This window comes from Apis mellifera, linkage group LG6, assembly GCF_003254395.2.
Source record: "Apis mellifera strain DH4 linkage group LG6, Amel_HAv3.1, whole genome shotgun sequence".
In the NCBI taxonomy this organism is placed as follows: Eukaryota; Metazoa; Arthropoda; class Insecta; order Hymenoptera; family Apidae; genus Apis; species Apis mellifera.
Genome location: NC_037643.1, coordinates 1,126,157 through 1,146,924, shown reverse-complemented (window position 1 = coordinate 1,146,924; position 20,768 = coordinate 1,126,157). Strand labels below are relative to the sequence as shown.

At 18.4% G+C, this 20,768-nt stretch overlaps 1 protein-coding gene across 2 annotated transcripts in view; it reads left to right on the top strand.

Moving 5' to 3' along the window:
• The first annotated feature begins 228 nt into the window (after positions 1–228).
• The window catches only part of LOC412109 (cilia- and flagella-associated protein 58), a 29,748-nt gene continuing 9,208 nt past the window's right edge, over positions 229–20,768 (top strand). The window contains exons 1-7 of one of the 2 annotated variants that reach the window (XM_026441436.1): positions 233–325; positions 2,245–2,331; positions 4,621–4,749; positions 4,991–5,223; positions 9,369–9,645; positions 12,574–12,806; positions 17,912–18,323. In XM_026441436.1, coding sequence (XP_026297221.1) covers positions 293–325; positions 2,245–2,331; positions 4,621–4,749; positions 4,991–5,223; positions 9,369–9,645; positions 12,574–12,806; positions 17,912–18,323 — 1,404 coding nt within the window. In that variant the 5' untranslated portion in view covers positions 233–292. Of the gene's footprint in view, positions 326–2,244; positions 2,332–4,620; positions 4,750–4,990; positions 5,224–9,368; positions 9,646–12,573; positions 12,807–17,911; positions 18,324–20,768 lie in introns of both variants that reach the window. The other variant, XM_026441437.1, reaches the window with a different exon arrangement.

Genomic DNA, 20,768 nt, shown 5'->3' with positions numbered 1-20,768 from the left:
ATTGATAATTGTGCCAATAACATGATAAAAATTTAATTAATAGAATTTTTTTAAATTTTTTTTTAAATTTTTTTATGTTTATATCTTTTATCTTATATTTTATTTTATATTATCATTTTTTAATTATTTTATTATATTTTTATAATATTTATAAGAAAAAGTTATAATTTTGGATGTATTATATATTTTAATTTAATATTAATTTATTTTTAAAGTTTATAAAGTATTGAATAATAAAATTTGAAAATTTTAATGAAAAAGCAAAGGCAGAAAACACCTTAAAATTGCAATTATGATGGACATGGAGATGAACGCTGGTTTGGATGTACGTATTTATATATTTATATTTTTTTATACATTTTTTAAATATTCTTCAAATTGAAAATAAAATATCTTTTAATATACTTTTAATATTTTTCAAAATATATTACAATTAATTACGTTACAATTAATATTTGTACTAAATAATATAAAAATTTTAATTTTAATAATTTTAAATAATAATTTTAAATATAGAAATTTAATTTTATCGTTATTCTTAATTTACATATAATAAATTATAATAAGTTTAAAATATAAAATATAATGAATTTTAAGTTAACATATTATATTAATATACTTAAATTTTTAAAATTTTGCTTAATAATTTATTTAAAAATTTTTTTTGAATTTATTTAAAAAATGAAATTCATTTAAAAAAACATAATACATATATAATATATAAAGTAAATACTTTTAAAAAACGAATATATTTAAAATAAACGATATTCATTTTTCATTGCTATAAATCAAGTTGCATTGGGAAATTATGGAACAATATTTAAATATTTTGCTCTCGATTCTCGTAGATTTTTTTTGCTTTTATACGTATAATTTAGTATAATAACTTTTTTAATAAACTAAACTATTCATAATGGACGACGATAAGCCTGGAGAGGACAAAATTATTGATGTTGTTATTAAAATTGAATTCTTTCAAGTATCGATAACCTAACCGCGCAACTATCTGCGGTAAGAAATTGTTTAAAAAGAAGGATTATAAATAATTTATACATTATATTAACGTATACATATATATATATATTATAATAATAATTATATCGATATATATAATATATGCACTATCTATATATATATATTATATACATATAATTATTTTATATATATCAATAATAGATAACACAATTTTAAATTTTATTTTTTAAATTTTCATAATAAAGTTTAATAAAATTTAAGGCGATATGATTCCTTTGACATTATTATGTATATTGTCATATTTAGCAAAATTTATGAACTAAATTGTAAGATTTTAAAAAATTTTGTATGTCTTTCATAAACTAAATCAATAATTTAATTATTGATTGAATAATATTATAATTTTTTAAATATTTTTCATAAAAAAAATTTTCATATTTTATCAAAATGATTACATTATTCAATAAATTAAATAACTTAAATCTTTAAAAAAAGATAAATCTAAATAAAATTTTGATTTTTAATTAATAAATAATTAATTAATAAATTCATAATTACTCATATACCTTAATATTTTCAAAATAATATAATATTTTATTCAATGATTTTATTTATAATTTCATATTAAATTGAAAAATTTTAAAAACATTAATTAGAAAAAAAACTGACTTTTCTTCTAAAAGAATAGTTTGAATATTAGTTTGAATTTTGCATATTAATTTTTAATATAAAATTTTTTTGCAATAATTTTTCTAAAAACATGTGGTTTAATTTTTAATTTAACATTTAATTTAATAAAATTTTGGTTAAATTTTTAATTTGAGAATTATCATTTTTAATATATGCCATTTACAATATTTTACAATATTAATATTTTGGTTTATTCCTTATATTTTTATACAAAGATCGTTGAAATAATTCAGTATAAACATAAAATATAGGATATAATAAATAAATTCATTCGTAATAAATTCGACAATGAACGCAAAATCTCAGACATGGAATCTAATCGCCAATATCGAAGTTATTTGAAACGGAATCTAAAACTGATTTCTTCTAATACTTGTTGTCTCCTTAAGTTTGATTATGGCTATCGTAAAATTCGAAGACATGAAGGAAAAGAAAAGAAAAAAAGAATCGTAAATTTCGTGGATTTTAAAGTTCGTGATTAATATCGCGCGGCCAGTGGCGCGGCTAGGTAACGATAATCATGAAAAAATTATCAAGAACATGAAGAATATTTTGTTAGTATTGAATGACGTGTTTCAGGACGATGCGAGTGAGACTAGCGCAAGCACGTCGGAGGGTAGCTCAGTGAGCATTACGTTTTGCAATCTTGAAAAGCAATATGCGAAGGTGAGAAAATTTTTATCCTCGAAAAGTGTTTCATTAAGAAAAATTAATAAAAATGTCAGAGATGTTTTATTAGAAATGAATATAATAAATGAAAATGGATTGAAATAATTAAGAGATGTTATGGAAAGATGTATAATGGAACCTCTATATTCATCCGTCTCTATATTCGTCAAATCTAATATTTACCATATTTTTACGATAAAAATATAATATTCATCGAACAATTCATATTTGTCATCAAAAATTTCTTGTTGTTTTCTGCTTTAAAAGCTTCTTAATAAAAAATAAATTTCTGTTTAGATTTTTATTTATTTATTGATTCATAATTCAAAATTATTCTCTTTTTTATTATAAAAATATTTTGATTTTATATTCGTCAGTTTTTAAAAAATAACGAATATAAAGATTCTATTATATATAGGATAATTGAAAATGTTTATAGAGATAAGTTAATATAATATATATAATATAATATATAATATTATATAATATAATATAATATAATATAATATAATATAATATAATATAATATAATATAATATAATATAATATAATATAATATAATATAATATCATAATATAATATATAAGTTAATTATAACATTAATTATATTTAGAATTTATATTAATGAACATAAAATTACATATTCTTATACATATAGATAAATTAATTATATTTAAGATTTCTAGATAATGATATCTAATATTAAATGATATCTAATATAATCAAATAATAATATATAATGAGGAAAAAATACAGTAGAGATTCGATAATTGTTGCAAGCATCTGCTAAATTGTTTGTGGTTTATCCCCATCATTGGAAGAATTCCTATAGTAGCAGATTTTTTTAAAAATTTGTATTGCCTTTTTACATTGGTATGATAATGCTAATATAATGACGAAAATTTTTTATTTTTGATTTTTTGATAATAAAAATTTCAATATATTTATGAGATTTCTCTAATTGAATGATTTATTAAAATAAGATACGAATATTATAATTTAATTATATTGATTATTTGGACTTATAAATTTTTTTCTCGCTTGCTATTTTTTTGTGTTTATATTCATTATTAGTAAAATATAAAAAACTCAGAAAGATTGTCCATTAAAAACTCGACCATAGCTATATCGAATAATGACAATTCTAATAAAATAATTGAACTAAATAAAATTAATTATTCTCAAATGCGATAATTTTCTATTTGTTTATTGTTCAATATATGTGGTATTATTTTGATCAATTATAACAGAATGATTCTTCATCTCTAATGAATGATAAGATCATGATAATATATTTTTGCACTTGATACTTTCTAAATAAAAAGAATCATCTAATAATATAGGAAAATATTAATTTGATTTCTAATGATGATTCACTCTGATAATTATTCAAGATTTATATAATTATACATAATTATATATGTTTATATTACATATAATTACATTATGTTTGGATTTATTTTAATCAAAAAAATATCAATGATATGGAAATTTTTAACAAAAAATCAAAAATAAAATTTTTTATTTTTTGCTTACTTATTATCATTATATAATAAGGCTTTCAAAGGATCATTTATTTACTAATTGTAATATGCAATTAGTCTTAAATTTTGAACTCTTATTAAAATTTTACTATAAATTTTACTATAAATTTTACTCTCAATAAATATTGAGAGGATTATACATATTATAAAATTATATTAGAATATTAGATATATAGGATATTAGAAAATATAAAGAAAATCAACTATATTAGAATATTTGAAATTTATAGTTAGAATATGAATACTAATAAGTGAATATATTAATAATAATATTGAATAATAATAAGTTATATAATTAAGATTAAGTAGATATTGTGGAAAAATTTAATCGTGAAATATTCAAGGATTCTTCAATGGTAATATCTAAATGGTAATAAGTTATAATAAATATAACGGAATATTTAATGATTATAAATATTGAGGAAAATTAGATATGAGATAATTATTTTCTGCATTCAAATAAAAAATAATAATAAAGTTTTTATTATAGAAAATAATAAATAATATTATAGAAAAGTTTGATAATAAAATAAATTAAAATTTGTAGATAATAGAATTTGAAAAAATCTTAGTTAAGAAACATTCAATATTTAGATATTTGTAGATATTAAATAATAAAATTGTGAGAAAAAGAAAAATTATTCTAATATATTTAAGATTTTTAAAGAGATAAGGATTAATAATCATTAAAAAATTATAAAGAAATTAATATTATAACTATATTAATTATTTTATTACTTAGATACTGGAAGAGATGAAAACCAATGAAGCGCTAGCTCCTTACATGATAGAATATACCAAACTTTTTGAAGCTTTATATAATGCACACAACCTAGAAAAAGAGCTGATGGATAAAATACATTCATTAAAGGTATAATAAACAGAAATGCTATTCATAGCTAATTGAGAAAGTACTAGTTATAAAAGCTAAATAGAATTTGATTTTAAATTCTATATTATTTATGTACAATATGAATTTTATCAATATTTATTAAAAATATTGATAAAAAATTATTAAAAATATTTATTAAATATTTAAAATTCATATCAAATTATTAATATAAAAGATACTTAATAAAAATAACTAATTTAAATATAATTTGAAAAAACAGGAAGAAAATTTTATGAATACACACAATATATTCGAATTAAACCAAACGATTAGGAAAAAAGACGAAGAGATTGATATGTTAAAGCAAAATGTAATACGTGCATTGAAACGAGCGGATGCCGCTCATACGCGTGAGCAAAACGCACAGGATATAATCGAGAATTTGCGATTAAATGTACAACAATTAAGTCAAGAAATCGCACAAAAAAATAGACAATTAGCTGCTGGTGAAGAGTAAGTTATAAAATTTTAAATCATTTAATAATTTGATAAGATAATAAATATATTCAATAATACACATAATGTCTAATATGCATATATATATAAAAAGATTATTCCATGTCAAATTATTTTGATCTCATTATATCTTAGATATTGCTTAAATTGACATTTTGATGAAGTTCTCTTTTGAAATTAAAAGAGTTTAAGTCATTATTATTTTACTCTGTATTTGTATTTGTATACAACTTTGTATTTGTTTAAAAATTATAGATCTTTAAATTTTACAATTTTTACTGATTTTCGGAAAAATATATTTATTTATATAAATTGTTTTTTCTCATTTATATAATCAAATGATATTTATAAGTAATATTTTTATATTTAAATAATTTTCATATATTACATTTATATAATATATTAGAAAATTATTATGTATATATTTTTATAAAAATTATCAAAAATCATTAAATTAAATAAAAATAACTGTAAATTTTAAACAAATAGGGAAAGCAACAAAATGATGATTTAAATCCTTCCCCCACTAATTTCACTGGACATTATATTTTAACTTAGCAAAATCCAAAATATCGAGATCAAAATGTGATTTGTAATGATCCAAAAATATAATAATAATATCATTAATGTATAAATATACAAATACTATAAATAATAAATAATAAAAATAATAATGACAAAAAAAATCTTATAATATCGAAAAAATGAAAATATTTAAAATTTAATTATTAAAACTAAGATCACGTGTTTTCAAAATAAATTCAAATTAATTTAATAAAATTTTTATTTTATTTTTTATTTTACACTATTATTTTATTTTATTACTTTATATTATTTTATATTATATTATATTTTATATTTTATATTTTATATTTTATATTTATATTTTATATTATTTTATCTTATAAATAATTAATTAAGATATAAATTATTTTAATATTTATATTAGTTATTTCATTTATTTATTTGATTTTAATATAAAATAAAAAATAAAACTGATATTCGTTCCATCTACTTTTATTCCAAAAGTCATTATTCTTTTATTTAAATCGAGATATATTTTTTTTCGCACTTTTACCACTTTTAATAAAATCAGTGTCTTTTATAAACAAAAAATTTTATTGTTCATTATTTTTTATTTTTTATTATTTGAAATAATTGAATATTTCATAAATTTAAAATTAATTTTTTGAAATAAATTTATTCGCATTTTTATTTGAAATAACTATATATATTTCATTTTATTTGAATTATTTTAGTTGAAGTAATACTTATTTTTTCTTTTTCTATTTTTATTTTAAATAAAAAATTCTTAATCCTATTTGGAGCTATCTTGACGATCATTGATTATTCAATATTTTAAACATATATATGATTTTTATATTATATTAAATTATATTTAATTTATATATTATTTATTACTCTAATGATCTTTAATCTTTCAATTCTCCTTTTTTTACTCGAAATGTGTCAAATCATAAAAGAATTTAATTTTGAAAAATAATATCATATATTTTTTTGAGAAAATTTATTCAACTTAACATCTAATGGGTAGATACCCAAAAATATATTAACAAGCAAAATTTTCAATTGTTCTGAAAATCTTTCGTAATCGTAATTTTATATCAAGATAAAACTGTTGATGGAGTTTTTGAAGAGATTGAGGATTATTTCCACCAACATTTCAGATTAATTCGATTCAATGTTATCGATGAATCGATATTTCTCCGGACGTGAGCATGCATGTTTACCGACGATGCAAACAAAATCCCATCGAACCTTAGGGAATGTATAATATATGCTTCCTGCTTATTGCTTTTGAATATTTTAGAGGTACTTATTTGTGATAAGCTGGAAATCAAAATTTAATAGATGCAACTTCGCAAATATTATAATTCCTCGGTATAATTATATTTACATTACGAAAATATAATTTATATTTATAAAGCGAATATAAGAAAGAAGATTTTTATTAACAATTTTTTTTATTAAATTACTATTAAAATTTTTTAGAATAATAGACAATTTAAAAAAATAAAAAAATTATTTTTAAAATTGAAAAATTAATTAAGAATTAAAAAAAGAAATATATATGTAGTTAATCGATCTTAATTTTTTTCTAAAAAATAAAAAAATATTATAAAATCAATAACAGTTTTTTTTTTAATTAGATTATTAAAGACTATTAAAGAAAACTAATTCAATAAATACGAAACAAACAGATTTTAAAAATATTTATTTTTATTTTTTCAAATAGAAATTATTTTATCTAGAATTGATCTATAATCATTATATCTTTTAAACAATTTCAATTAACTTTTCTGTTTATATTTATAAAACTATACACATTTATTAAAAAAATCATAGAAAAAGATTAAATTTAAAAAATTTAAATATAAAAAAATTTCACTAAAAAATAAAAAAGAAAGAAAAATTGTGAGAGAAAATAATTTTTTAATGAAAATTTTTCAAAAGTGTATAATATAAGTATACTTGAATTATATCAGTTTATCTAGTAAGCATGACACGACCACAGCAAACAAGGTCATCATCAAGATGCTACTTCTAGTGTATGTATATCGTGATTACATTGAAGCCACATGGATGTCCCGAATCTAATCCCCGAGGATGACGAACGTGTCCAATGCCCGAGAGTCTCGATTTAGTCAACACGGTTAAAATACAATTTCTTTTCAACGAGACTTTTTGTGGCATGGTGTTTTCATAAAGATGTTATATTCTATTTCTCTTGCTCAAGTTTTTCGCAAAAAAAAAAAAATCTAAAACAATCGATTAATATTATTCATCTCGTGATAGTTTTAATAGATGTTTAAAATAGATGGAAATAGATTGAATCCTAGTATCAGATAGTTTTTTTTTTGTTTTTATTATTTGACTTTCGTATTTATATATATATGTACAATCCTCTTACAAAATTAAGATCATTCAGAACTTTCTATATTTTTTGTATTTTTAATGAAATAATATATTATTTTTAATAAAATTTAATTTGGAAAATATTTAATAATAATTTTCATTAAACATTAACTATATTTAATTAATACTATTTTTATTAATTACTAATGTACTATATATTTATATATTAATAATTTGTTTTATTGTTTTCTTTTAATTATATATTATATTAGCATCTTTTCTACTATATTCTAAATGTAATATTTTATCATGTTCTTTATTTTTAAATGATTTTTCTAAATATTTAAAATTTATTTTTTTTAAATAGATTCTTAAATGATGATTGATGATGTATGTAAATAATAAGTAATTTAGACATTTTTAAATGAAATCATATCAATACAATATATAAATAATAAATAAGAAATAAGTAAGAAATAATAAATTATTTTATATAAATTAATATGTATAAATTTTATATATATATAAAATATATTAATAATTGATAAAATTAAATTTTGTTTTTTTTAAATTTTATTAGAAATACGAAAAATGTTGGAAAGATAATAATTTTTTCTATTTTGATTATTTCTTCATTAGATATTATAAAATGTATAACTGTATAGAAAATAATACGATTCCGTAAATAAATATTAAATAATAATATGTATGGAGTTAAATAATATAGTTATATATGTTATAATAATATGTTATAATATGTTTTTTAAATATATAAATATTGAAATAGTAAAATAAAAAAATATTTTAAAAATATATAGAAAAAAAACTGAAAAAAACAAAAAAATTAAACGCTGAATAGTACGTACATAATACATTGATAAATGTTGAATATTATATTGATTATTAATTATGATATTTAACATAAATAAATAATAATATTATAATAAATGTAAAATTTAATAAAATTTTTCATGTGCATATTTTGTAATTCAATATCAAAATTTACAAAATACAGCATAAAGAAGATTTTGATCATTATACAAAGAATTTTATAAAGTAGCTAATTCTATATTTTAACGATAATTTTAATAATAATTTTATATTCTAAATTATGATTTCATACTATGAAGGTACAAACAATTTTGATAAAATCTTCTTCAGAATCTTGAAAATTTCTTCGATATTTATATTCCTTTCTATTCATATTAAAATTTTAAAATAAATAAGTTATGATCTTATCTATTTAAATATTCATTTATTTGCAGTACTAGTATAGCAAAACAAAAAGAGAATCTGATATTAGAAAAAGAAAGACTGATAAGTGAGGTGGAAACATTAAAGGAACGATTAAAAAATATGACTTTATATACGGACGAATTAGAAAACAAGATCAGCATTGCAACTCAGAAAACATCTGAATTGCAAGAAAATATCGATGTACAATTAAGCGAAATCTCGAGAGAACGTCGTGGTAGATTAAAAGCCGAAGAAGAGGTTCTGCAATTACAAGATGAATTAACCCTAAAAAAAGCTGATCTCGAGGTAAACAACTTTTAAAATTATGGAATATATTATATATATAATATATATATTAATCTATGATACATATAATATATGTAAGAGAAGAAAAAGAGAACAAGAAAAAAATAATAAAAATTTGAATCTCTTGATTACTTTTTTAATACATTTTTTAGTTTATATTTTAATAGGATTATCAATTAATAAATATATTTCAGTGTTAATTTTAAAATTGAATAATTGTAATTGTAAAAAATATGATAACTTATTAATTAATAGATTAATTAAAATTTTATTTTATAAATCAATATTTGATTTATTGAATTTATTTTAAAAATTCTATAATAAAACTATTGTGATAAACACAATTATGAAATTTATATAGCTTTCCTATAAATAATAAATCCAATCAATATCACAATTAAAAATATTATATTATAATTTTAATATATTTAAATATTATTTGAAAATATTTAATAATAAACTAGATTACTAATTTTAAAAAATAATAGACTATAATTAGTAATCAATTTAAATATTACAATCAGCAGTGATTGCCATTTTAAACGATGTAAAATAATCTCTTCGTCTAACCATTAAGAGAAACGAGAAAGTCACAGGATTCGCGTTTAAAAAGTTCTTCAAACATCTTTGAAGTTTCTTTCGGGCGAAAAATCAAACGAATCGCTTTTTCTTTCCAACGATGCTTCTTAACTTCGAAATGCATGCAAAAGTTCAACAAGTTTCCAGCTAACTGCAACTGAAACGAAAAGACAAGGTCTTATTGCAAGTTTGAATAATTTGATAGATAATTTCACTTTTGAGAACAAAGCTTATCTCCGTGAAATGATCATTGATTGATTGTTAGACACGATTTCAATTTGTAAATCAAAATTTATGTTGAATAACTTCTTGAATAATTCTATAGAAATATATAAGTAATAATAATCTGATGAAAAAACTAATTGCAATACATATGAAAAAAATTATAATTTTCTAATTTTTTTATGATTTTCGTATTTATAATAGAACATGTAATACATAAATAGTATGTGTACATTATTTTATTTTATTTAATAAAATATTTGGAGAATTGTTATTTCTTTTTAAACTAAACTATTTAAAGAAAAGATTTAAACATTAAAGTGCTTTAAAAGTTTTAAGAGCTTTAAAATACTCATTAAATAAAAAATAAAAAGTATTAAATAAACGTAGATCTTGCAATTAATTTTTTTGAAAATAGATTTCTAAATTTTTTTTTAAAAAAACTTTTATTTTTTATAATTATTCGATATTGTGATTTCTTCATAAAATATGAAATGTAAATAGAGAAATTCGTTTAGAAGAAAAATTTATTAATATATTATTTTTAATGACAAAGATTTCATAGACAGAAAAAAATGATAGGCTGAGAAATAATAATGTAAATAAAAAACATGGAATTATGTTATAATTTCACATTATTTTAAATTATTTGGTACTATTTTAATATACTAGTTAAAAATTAAAACCAATCTAATATTGAAATTAAAAAGTATAAAGAAATATGAAAAAAGTTATTCATTTCTTAAATATAAATTTATAAATATAAATTTCTCAAATTTCATAATAATATGATTTTTAATTTCTCTAAATGTAGAAAGTTATCCATATAAATCAAATTTAATATTAAAGTAGTAAATGTTACTCAATGTCACAATTCAAATAGTCAGGAAGAAATAGTATAAATGATTCTCGTGTCGTCATGCAATGTACATATGTTAGACAATAGGGTTCGGAAGAAATATTTGAAAATATATATCCGTTTACTATTTATAAATGTAAATTTTACATTGCAACGAAAATATATAAAACGTTTATTATACAAAAAATATTATTTGCATTTATGAAATAATCTTTGTCGATATTGGTAATAATTATGCATTATGAACTAATATATTTCTAAACTAATTCGTTTTTTCAGTATTAAAAAAAATATTTTCGATATTGAATAAATATATTCGATTCATAAATAATAGAAATCAATTTTACATTAAAGGATTGAAAATTGGACTTATATTGATTAAACATTTCTTATTCTTCGGATTAATATTAATCGTAAATTATAAACTCTTAAAATCTTGAATATCTTTTAATAGTTTATATAAATTGTTTTCTTGTTTTTAATTAGTTATTATTTTTAAATATATATTTATATTAAATATATATTATTATTAACATAGCATAATAATAATTATATTATTATAAATTATTATAATTATTTCTAAATGGTGGTTATATTTATTTTTAATATGAATGAATTATTAAATATAATTCTACAATGACGAAAATTTTATATATATATATATATATATATATATATATAATATATATATAATATATAATAAATATATATGTATATATATTTTGAATATTTTTATTTTAATTAAAATAATAGCAAATCCATTTTATGTTTAAATTAAAAATAAAAAAATAATCAAAATTTATTTAATATTAGTATATTAATTTCGTCATTCAGGAGTATCTTTTTTTCGATAGATGTATATATCTCGCATTGAACAATTATGTATATTATTTTCAAATATTTATGTATTCAAGCAAATAAATCTTTTTGAATTATTCATTATTAGATTTAAGAGAAATAAGTCTTTATTTTATATAAATTTTTATCATTATTATTAATTTGTTACAACTTTCGTAAATAATTATGAATTTATATTATAAAGTAGAAATAATCATTTTATTATTAGATATTTATAAATTGAACTAATTTTTAATTTTATAATATATATAATATTTAAATATTATATCATAATATAACATTTTTAAATAATTATAAATTTATGTATACACAATTTTTTTTTTAATCATTTCAAAATTTAATTATGGGAATAATTTATATAAATATATCTAATTGGAATATTATAGTGATTTTCTTATCTATTTTTTCAGTCAGCAACTATAACGATAAACACAATGACTACGAACATAACGAAATTGGAATCTTCGCTAAAAGAGCAAAAGGCATCTTCTGAAAAAATGCAAAAAGAAATAAACAAACTCTCGGTAAAAAAGTTGAATCTCGAAACGGATCTCGAAAATGCGAATTCACAAATAGATACTTTGGAGAAAGATATGCTGGAAAAGGAGAAGAAGATAAAAGAACAAAAGCTGACAAAATACAAGTATTTCTATTAAATAGTAATAATAATAATAAATTTAATTAATTATTAATTAATCATATTGCATTATACAAATTTATTTATTTTAATAGTTTATATTCTTTTAAATAATTTCATAAAAGAAAAACGATCGATCAATTATAGGAAAGTTTCATCAATTAAGAATTAAATTGCTAATTTATATAAAAATTATGTGATTGATTTATTAATTATAATTTAAATAATTATTCGATTACATTATATTAATATAAATACTAATAAAAATTCAATTTGTATATATATTGATTTAAAAAATATTTAATTATATATTCGTTCATATTTTAATATTATTAACTTTCATTTTAAAATTCTCTAATAAATATTTAATATTTTTAATATTTTTTATTTTTTATTATCTTTTATTTTTAATTTAATATTTTTATTAAAGTATTTAGACTAGTTATTTTTATTAAATTTACATTAAAGTATCTAAACTTTAAATTATTAGAAGACGCAATGATATAATTGTCGTTTGTTTTTCTTTTTCCTCACTTTTTTTTCATATTAATGTTTTGATTCGCGCTTTTTCGATTTCCCATAATAAAATATTACGCGCGACTAGAACATAATTGATTGCAGGATATAATTAACATTATTTCGGGATTATTTGCAAAATTATATATGCTGGCTAAGCCGATCAACTACCAAAAGTTATCTCTAAAAAAAATTTATTTTCCATTAAATTTCGTACAATGCTGATATATATAGTTACGGTATAATTTGTTATGCAAATTGTCATTTATCTCTCTAGGGAAAGAATTGAATTGGTCGAATGAAAAAACATAATTCTTCATTGAAATTCTTCATTGCAACTATTTTAATACTATTGAAAAAATAAATTTGATTCATTTTGAATGTTTGAAATATTTTTTATAATTTAATATTTGAATTGTTTCTATTGAAAATTTTAATATTTTTTGATATGTTTATATCAGAATATTTACTATTGATCTAAAAGAATTGCAAATTGTAAATTTTTCGTTAAATTTTTAATGATTTCTTAAATATGCAATCTTACCAATATAGCAATTATTATAATAAGTATAATTATATTATTATGTTATTACATTAGTAATATTTATCACTTTGTAAAACAAATCTATTGATGTTTGAGAAAGACGATCTTAATCTGAGTTTGACATATGTTTTTTTTTCTTAAATAATCTTCAAAACGATTTTTAGCAATTGTTTGTTTTTTATTAAAAAATTATTGATAAAAAAATTTTGCAAAATATAACAATTTTAAATAATATCAAAAAATATAAACAATAAATTTTAATTTATTATAAATAATATAGTTTTATTATTTAAAATCTTAACACATAAAGGATATGAAGAATAGAATATTTTTTTGAAATAATATATTCTATTTTTAAAATAAATCAAATTAATTAAAAAATGAATTAAGTTAGATTAAATTATATTATTTTAAAAATGAAAATTATTCTAATTTATTTTTTTAAATTTTCAATTGAAATAAAAAATCGTAAATATTAACTTGTTCAATATAACCATTTCAACGTTGTAATAGAAAACATCAAAAAACGATGTAAAAAATGTAATGTATAATGATAAGTTTGAACATCTCTTCGAATAAACCATGTAACTTTCAATCAAAACTTTAATTATTTTGCAAGCTCTTTTTGAATATTTTGGATGAATAAACATAGAATGTATAGAAAAACTTACTTAATTTATATATAAAAAAATATATATAGGATTGAATTTAAAAAAAAATTATATTTGTATTTTTATATACTTATATAATGTTATATACTTATATAAAAAAAATGAATGAATTTATAAATTTATCAAGCCATTCAATTTTTCTCTATTTTTAATGATAATAACTGAAATTATAATCTATTCCAATTGCGTGATTTACCTATATTAACTTTATTGTAAAATGATTTCTATTCGTAATCTATTTTCAATAATTGATAAGGAAGAAATTAATATTAATAATTATAATAATTTAATTAATATTAAAGAAACAATAAAATTTAATTAATATTAAAGAAACTTTTAATGAACAATAAATTTTTTAAAAAATAATTAAACAATAGCTAAAATTTCTCGAAGGTTATTCGAGAGAGTATTCTTTGTATTATTGGATTATTCAGTAGCATAATAATCAATGATACTATAGCAACACGTGCTCTATGATTAGTTAGTGTTTTTTTTATTAATAGCTCGTTAACAAAATTGTAACAAAAGTTTTTGTAAAAGAAAATGTTGCTTGAAATTACTTAGGAATTTTCAGTTTATGGATGTTTCGATATTATTTTTGTATATCAATCAAAATCATTGGAATTACTTTTCTTAAACATTAGTTTTATCGTAATAAGAATTAAAAGTATCTAAGTGAAATGTGATAAAAATTTTTACGATCATTATTTATAAATTATTTTTCATTTTTTGAAAAATAATTCTTTTATAATTGTATTATTATTTTTTCGGATTGACAATATATTGCATCAACTATTTTATTATTATCTAATTTAGATTCTAAAATTCATCCTCCAAAAATGTTCTACATGTTTGTAAATATTTATTTAAATCGACTAATCAAAATTTTTCAAACTGTTGATGATACAGACCTTTATATTTTTCTATAGACAATATTGAATTGGAAGTAATCAAATAGTTTAATAAATAATATGTGATTCAATTTCAAAAAATGAAATATTTTCTACATATTCTCTATATTTTTCACACATTTATACAAAAAATTAAATATGTAAAATTGTATATTATTTCAAAAAATTATTAAATATTTATTTAAAACATCTTTTATATTAATAGTTAGATATTCGAGTGAGTAGATTTAAATTTTAACATATACATAGACATAATATACAGGAACATTCTAAGCATATATATATATATATTTGTAAATAATACAATATATTTTATAAATGAAATTACTAGAGTTAAATTACCATTATTTTTTATATATATATATAATAAATATGAATGAGAAAATGAATGAAAAAAATGAAAAAAAGATATTTTTTTTATTTTGGAGTAATTAATAGATGGTCATTTAATATCGTATAATTTTTTTAAAATCACTATATATTCCTATCATTTTTAAAATTTGTTAAAATTGAATTAAATAGAAAAAGAAAAAGATGTTGAGTAATTTGTCTAGCATCGATTCATAAACAAATATACATATATTCATATATATGTATTCTAATATTCATTATATATATATTTCATCATATATATTTATGCATCAAAATAGTACAAACGCTATCTGAAATTTATAATCATTCGATCGCATAATATTACAATTGAATTATTCTGTCTATATAGAAATTGTCAGCTTTTAGTAGCATCAATCTTTAATACAATATCCGTTGTTATTTAATACTGTTCCTAATCCTATAGTTATCTTAATCGTTATCTTTAACCCACACAGATAGTCTACTAAATTATAATTTATTTTATTTAAATTATTATTTTGAATAATACAGGAATTATTGATGATATGTTTTATGATAATTATTTTTTTTAGATGGTAATGATTTTTTTTTAAATATATTATTAACCATCATTCTGAACAATTTTTTTCTATATATATGTAACAAGCGAATTTTTTTAGATTTCAAGATATTCATAAAAGAATATTTTTATTATATATTATCATATTTATATTATATCATATATTTAATGCTAAATATTTTTTAAAATTTCCTTTAAAAATCTTTTTATATATGTATATATATCTCTTTTTGAATATTTATTTATTATAAATATATGTATATATTATCGAAAAAGTGTAAACTTCCTGCATTTCTATCTTATAAAACAATCTAACTTAAACTCGTTTTTTGATAAATTAGAATAGAACTTGAATTGGATCAGATTTTTTAAAGAATAAAAAGAGATTCCATTTCATTTTATATCATTTTTATTCATTATCCATTTCATTTTTATCATTACATATTCAAAATATATTCAATACATTCAATTTATTTGCTATTTTTATTTATAGGATACATAACTTATTATTTTGAAAAAAAGCATCAAATAAAAAAAATTAAATTTTTTTAACTATTAAATTCTATCTTTCCTATTAAATGCAAATTATTAAAAATTTATGTAATTTTAAATTAAGTTTTTTTCTTCAAATATTTCGAAAATTATAAAAAATCACCGATATTAAATTATAACGATAGATAGATATTCTTGACAATATATATTCAGATCAAAATTAAATCATTGATGAAATAACTCTTAAAATATTATAAATAATTATCAATAATTTCATACAATATTTTTCTTTGTAAAAACTTTCATTTCGATTTTATTACTTATTAAGCAAAAACTGAGTTATGTCAACTTATTAAAACGCGATATATGTGAGACTTCAAAAAATAAATCCAAATATCATGTGTCGAAGCAAATATATATGAATTATTTATTATTATTATTGGGTAAAAGTATTGAATTATATTTTATTCTTGAAAAGTTTTTTATTTTGTACATATATTGTCTTATGTTATGATATTTATGATTAATAGAAATATTGGATAATAATTTATGATATCTATAAACTTCATAACATACTTATATAAGATCTTTGGAATATTAATTTATAAAATACAGTTTAAAATAGAATTTAAAATGAGAACTTCTCAAATTCAGCTTGTAATAAATAATATTTTTTCTTGGAGCAATTCTAGATTATCAACTGAAAAATCGATACTCGGATTTCGAAGAATATATATTTGAATATATATATAATCATGGAAATTAAATTGCTTAATTTTCATGAAAAAGAAGTTTAAAGAAGTATGAATGGCTATATTGAAAAACAAGAATATTTCTTTATTACTGGAATAAAAATTCAAGAGAAAAAAATGAAAATAAGTGATTGAAAATTTCCAAAAAGATGAACGAACATTCTTACATTGTTTATATCTAATATTGTTATATTATATAATATTGTTAATCTATGTATTGTTTATATCTTTTAAAGTTTGTTTATCTTTTGATAAGTCTAAATAAAATATTTTATTTTTTCAAATTTTAACTTTTCAACTTCACTGTGATTATAGGTTAAAAGAAGATATTTTAAAGCTTAGAACGGAGAAAGATACAATGACGAAGCGAATTCAAAAATATGAAATCGATAAATCTGCTTTAGAAGAAGAAGTAAAACAATTATCATCAAAATCAAAGAATTTGGCGCATCAAAGGATATCACTACAAAAACAAATCGCTGCCAAGCAACAAGAGATGGAGATTCTTTTACGAGAGAGAAATATTCTAGCGCGAACCAAAGAGAACTTAGGTGATCAAATTAAGAGACTTAATCATGAGATGCTAGTATGCGAGTACAGTAGGAGAAAAATCGAACATGAACTCGATAGTTCAATAAGAGATATTCAGGATGTTCAGTTACATTTGGCTGTAGTGGAGAAGGAGAGAGATAAACATAATCAGATTGCTCAAGGTTTAGCACGAGAGGTGAGTTATTATATTATATATTATCTTTTTTTTAATAATTTTTTTTTTAATAAAAAATATTATTTCTATGAAAAAAGATATTCGAGAAATCAAATATTGGAATATTCTGTATTATATATTTCGTTTAAAAAGTAAAATGAGAATATATAAGTATAAAGTTAATGGTGTTGTATTATTACATGATATCAATTATGATTATTGATATATATGATTATATACGAACAAAATTTTAAATAATATAAGAAAACTATGAACATAATATAATATAATATAATATAAGAAAACCATGAATAAGAGTATTTAATGTTTCAAATGATAATTTGATATTAAAAAAATAAAAAAAATTCTAAAAAAAATTTAGTGTAAATCAAATTATATTCTAACTTTATAATAAAATTTGAAATAAAAATCTCAGATTTGATAATGATAATTACTAAATCTAAATAAAGTTTAATATTGATACAGCTCATGTAATAATAAATGTAATAATTATTTAATATTCATATTCATAATATAAAATATCAAATGGCAATAGTAAATATATTTGTCATTTAATTTCTTTATTTTTCATTAATTTCTATGAATTCAAAAATCATAGTATTATTTATTTTTGTAACTTTTATAGGATATATATTATTTACTAATTTTTTTTTATAAAATATTATCTTTTTTATTTTTATGAAACTATAAAAAAAAGAAAATAATTTTCATGCTATTACAGATTAATAATAAACTATAAAAATATTAATAAAATTAAGTTTATTGTTTTTATTATAATAGAAAAATCTATAAATCTATGAAATAAAGAACTATAATTTATTAATTAATATTCTTAGCACATCTGAAAATTATAGAATAGTATTCTATAGTATATATTATATACTATAGTAGAATAGTAGAATAGTATCTATAGTATAGTATAATACAATATAATATAATAGTATGTATTATATATATAATATTGATTATACTGATTATATAATATATAATCAATTGAAAATGATTATTCAGATTTAAAACTAAATTTATAAGAGATACATTTAAAATAATGGATTACATTTAAAAAATTTTTATAAATATCTTTTATATTTCAATTGTAATGAATTCAAAAAAACTATTACAAAATTTATGATTGAAAATTTATCCAATTTTCATTCTTTTAAGGATTTCTCTTTCATATCGATAATTGTCCACTTGATTATTTATTGAATAAAAGTCAATAAGTTTAAAAAGTTTCAAATTTATTTTTATTAAAATATAATATTTACATGACATATTTTTATTTTTATATAAATTTATTTAACAATAATAATAGTAATTAATAAAGTTTATATTTATTTTTCAAAAATATAAATTTTAAATTTTAAAAAGCTTTTCCTTTAAAATTTTGAATTTTGTCACTTTCAATATCAAATAATAATATATGTATAATTCTTAAACTTGAGCAATTATCTTCAGAAAATAAAATTTTGATTAAGATATTTTCTTTCTTCTAAATCTATGCTAAAATTATTATTTATAAATATTTGTATTTATTATATTATTATTATATTATATTTATATTTTAAATATTTTTTTCCCTATTAAATAGAATAAAAATAATTTTTTTATTTATTTTTTTCATTTTTTTTTCATTTTTTTTTTTTTTTACATAATAGAATTTTTTTGATTAGCTGATTCAAAGATTTCATTTGTCACAAAATTGTAAACAAACATAAAATAGTTATTTTTTGATAGCGGTATCTTGTCGCAAATCTTTTGAAAGCACAACAGGCCTAAGACTAACCGGTATATCTAAAATGAATGACTGACCTATGTCTATCTTTACCTCCCGCTGGTCGGCAAACCGTACATATCCGCCAGTGCAATTCGCTTGATGTCTGTGCACACAGCAATCGTGTACCGCTCACCGATACCTCGACTCCACGTCTACCATACAACTTGGCTGACAGCTCACGCTATATCAACACCTATTATTAGATAGATGTTTAACAGCACGTCTACCTCGACTACTTGCAGGATACTCGATTACGCAGCACACCTGAACAATTCCGCTTATCCTATCGCATACGCGCCATTTTCGGTTTGCACAAACTCTGGAAGCATATGTATTCGATTGTGATCACGAGCGATTAATGTAAATTTACTGAATTATTCAGGATTTTTCATAGAAAAATATATTGATTATATGTTAAGTATTTATATGAAATATCAATCTTTTATTTTTATATAAAAATTATATATAAATTTTTTTGTAATAGAAAAATGAATATGAAAATACGGGAAAAAATTTTTATTTGTTAAGTAATTCTTTTCCTTAACAGAAAGAAAATAATTATAAACTTTATAAAAATTTAGAAAAATTACTTAGAATTTAGAAATTAAAAAAATTTCATGAATATTATATTTATATATTTTTAGTTTTGAAGATGATTGTTCAAATTT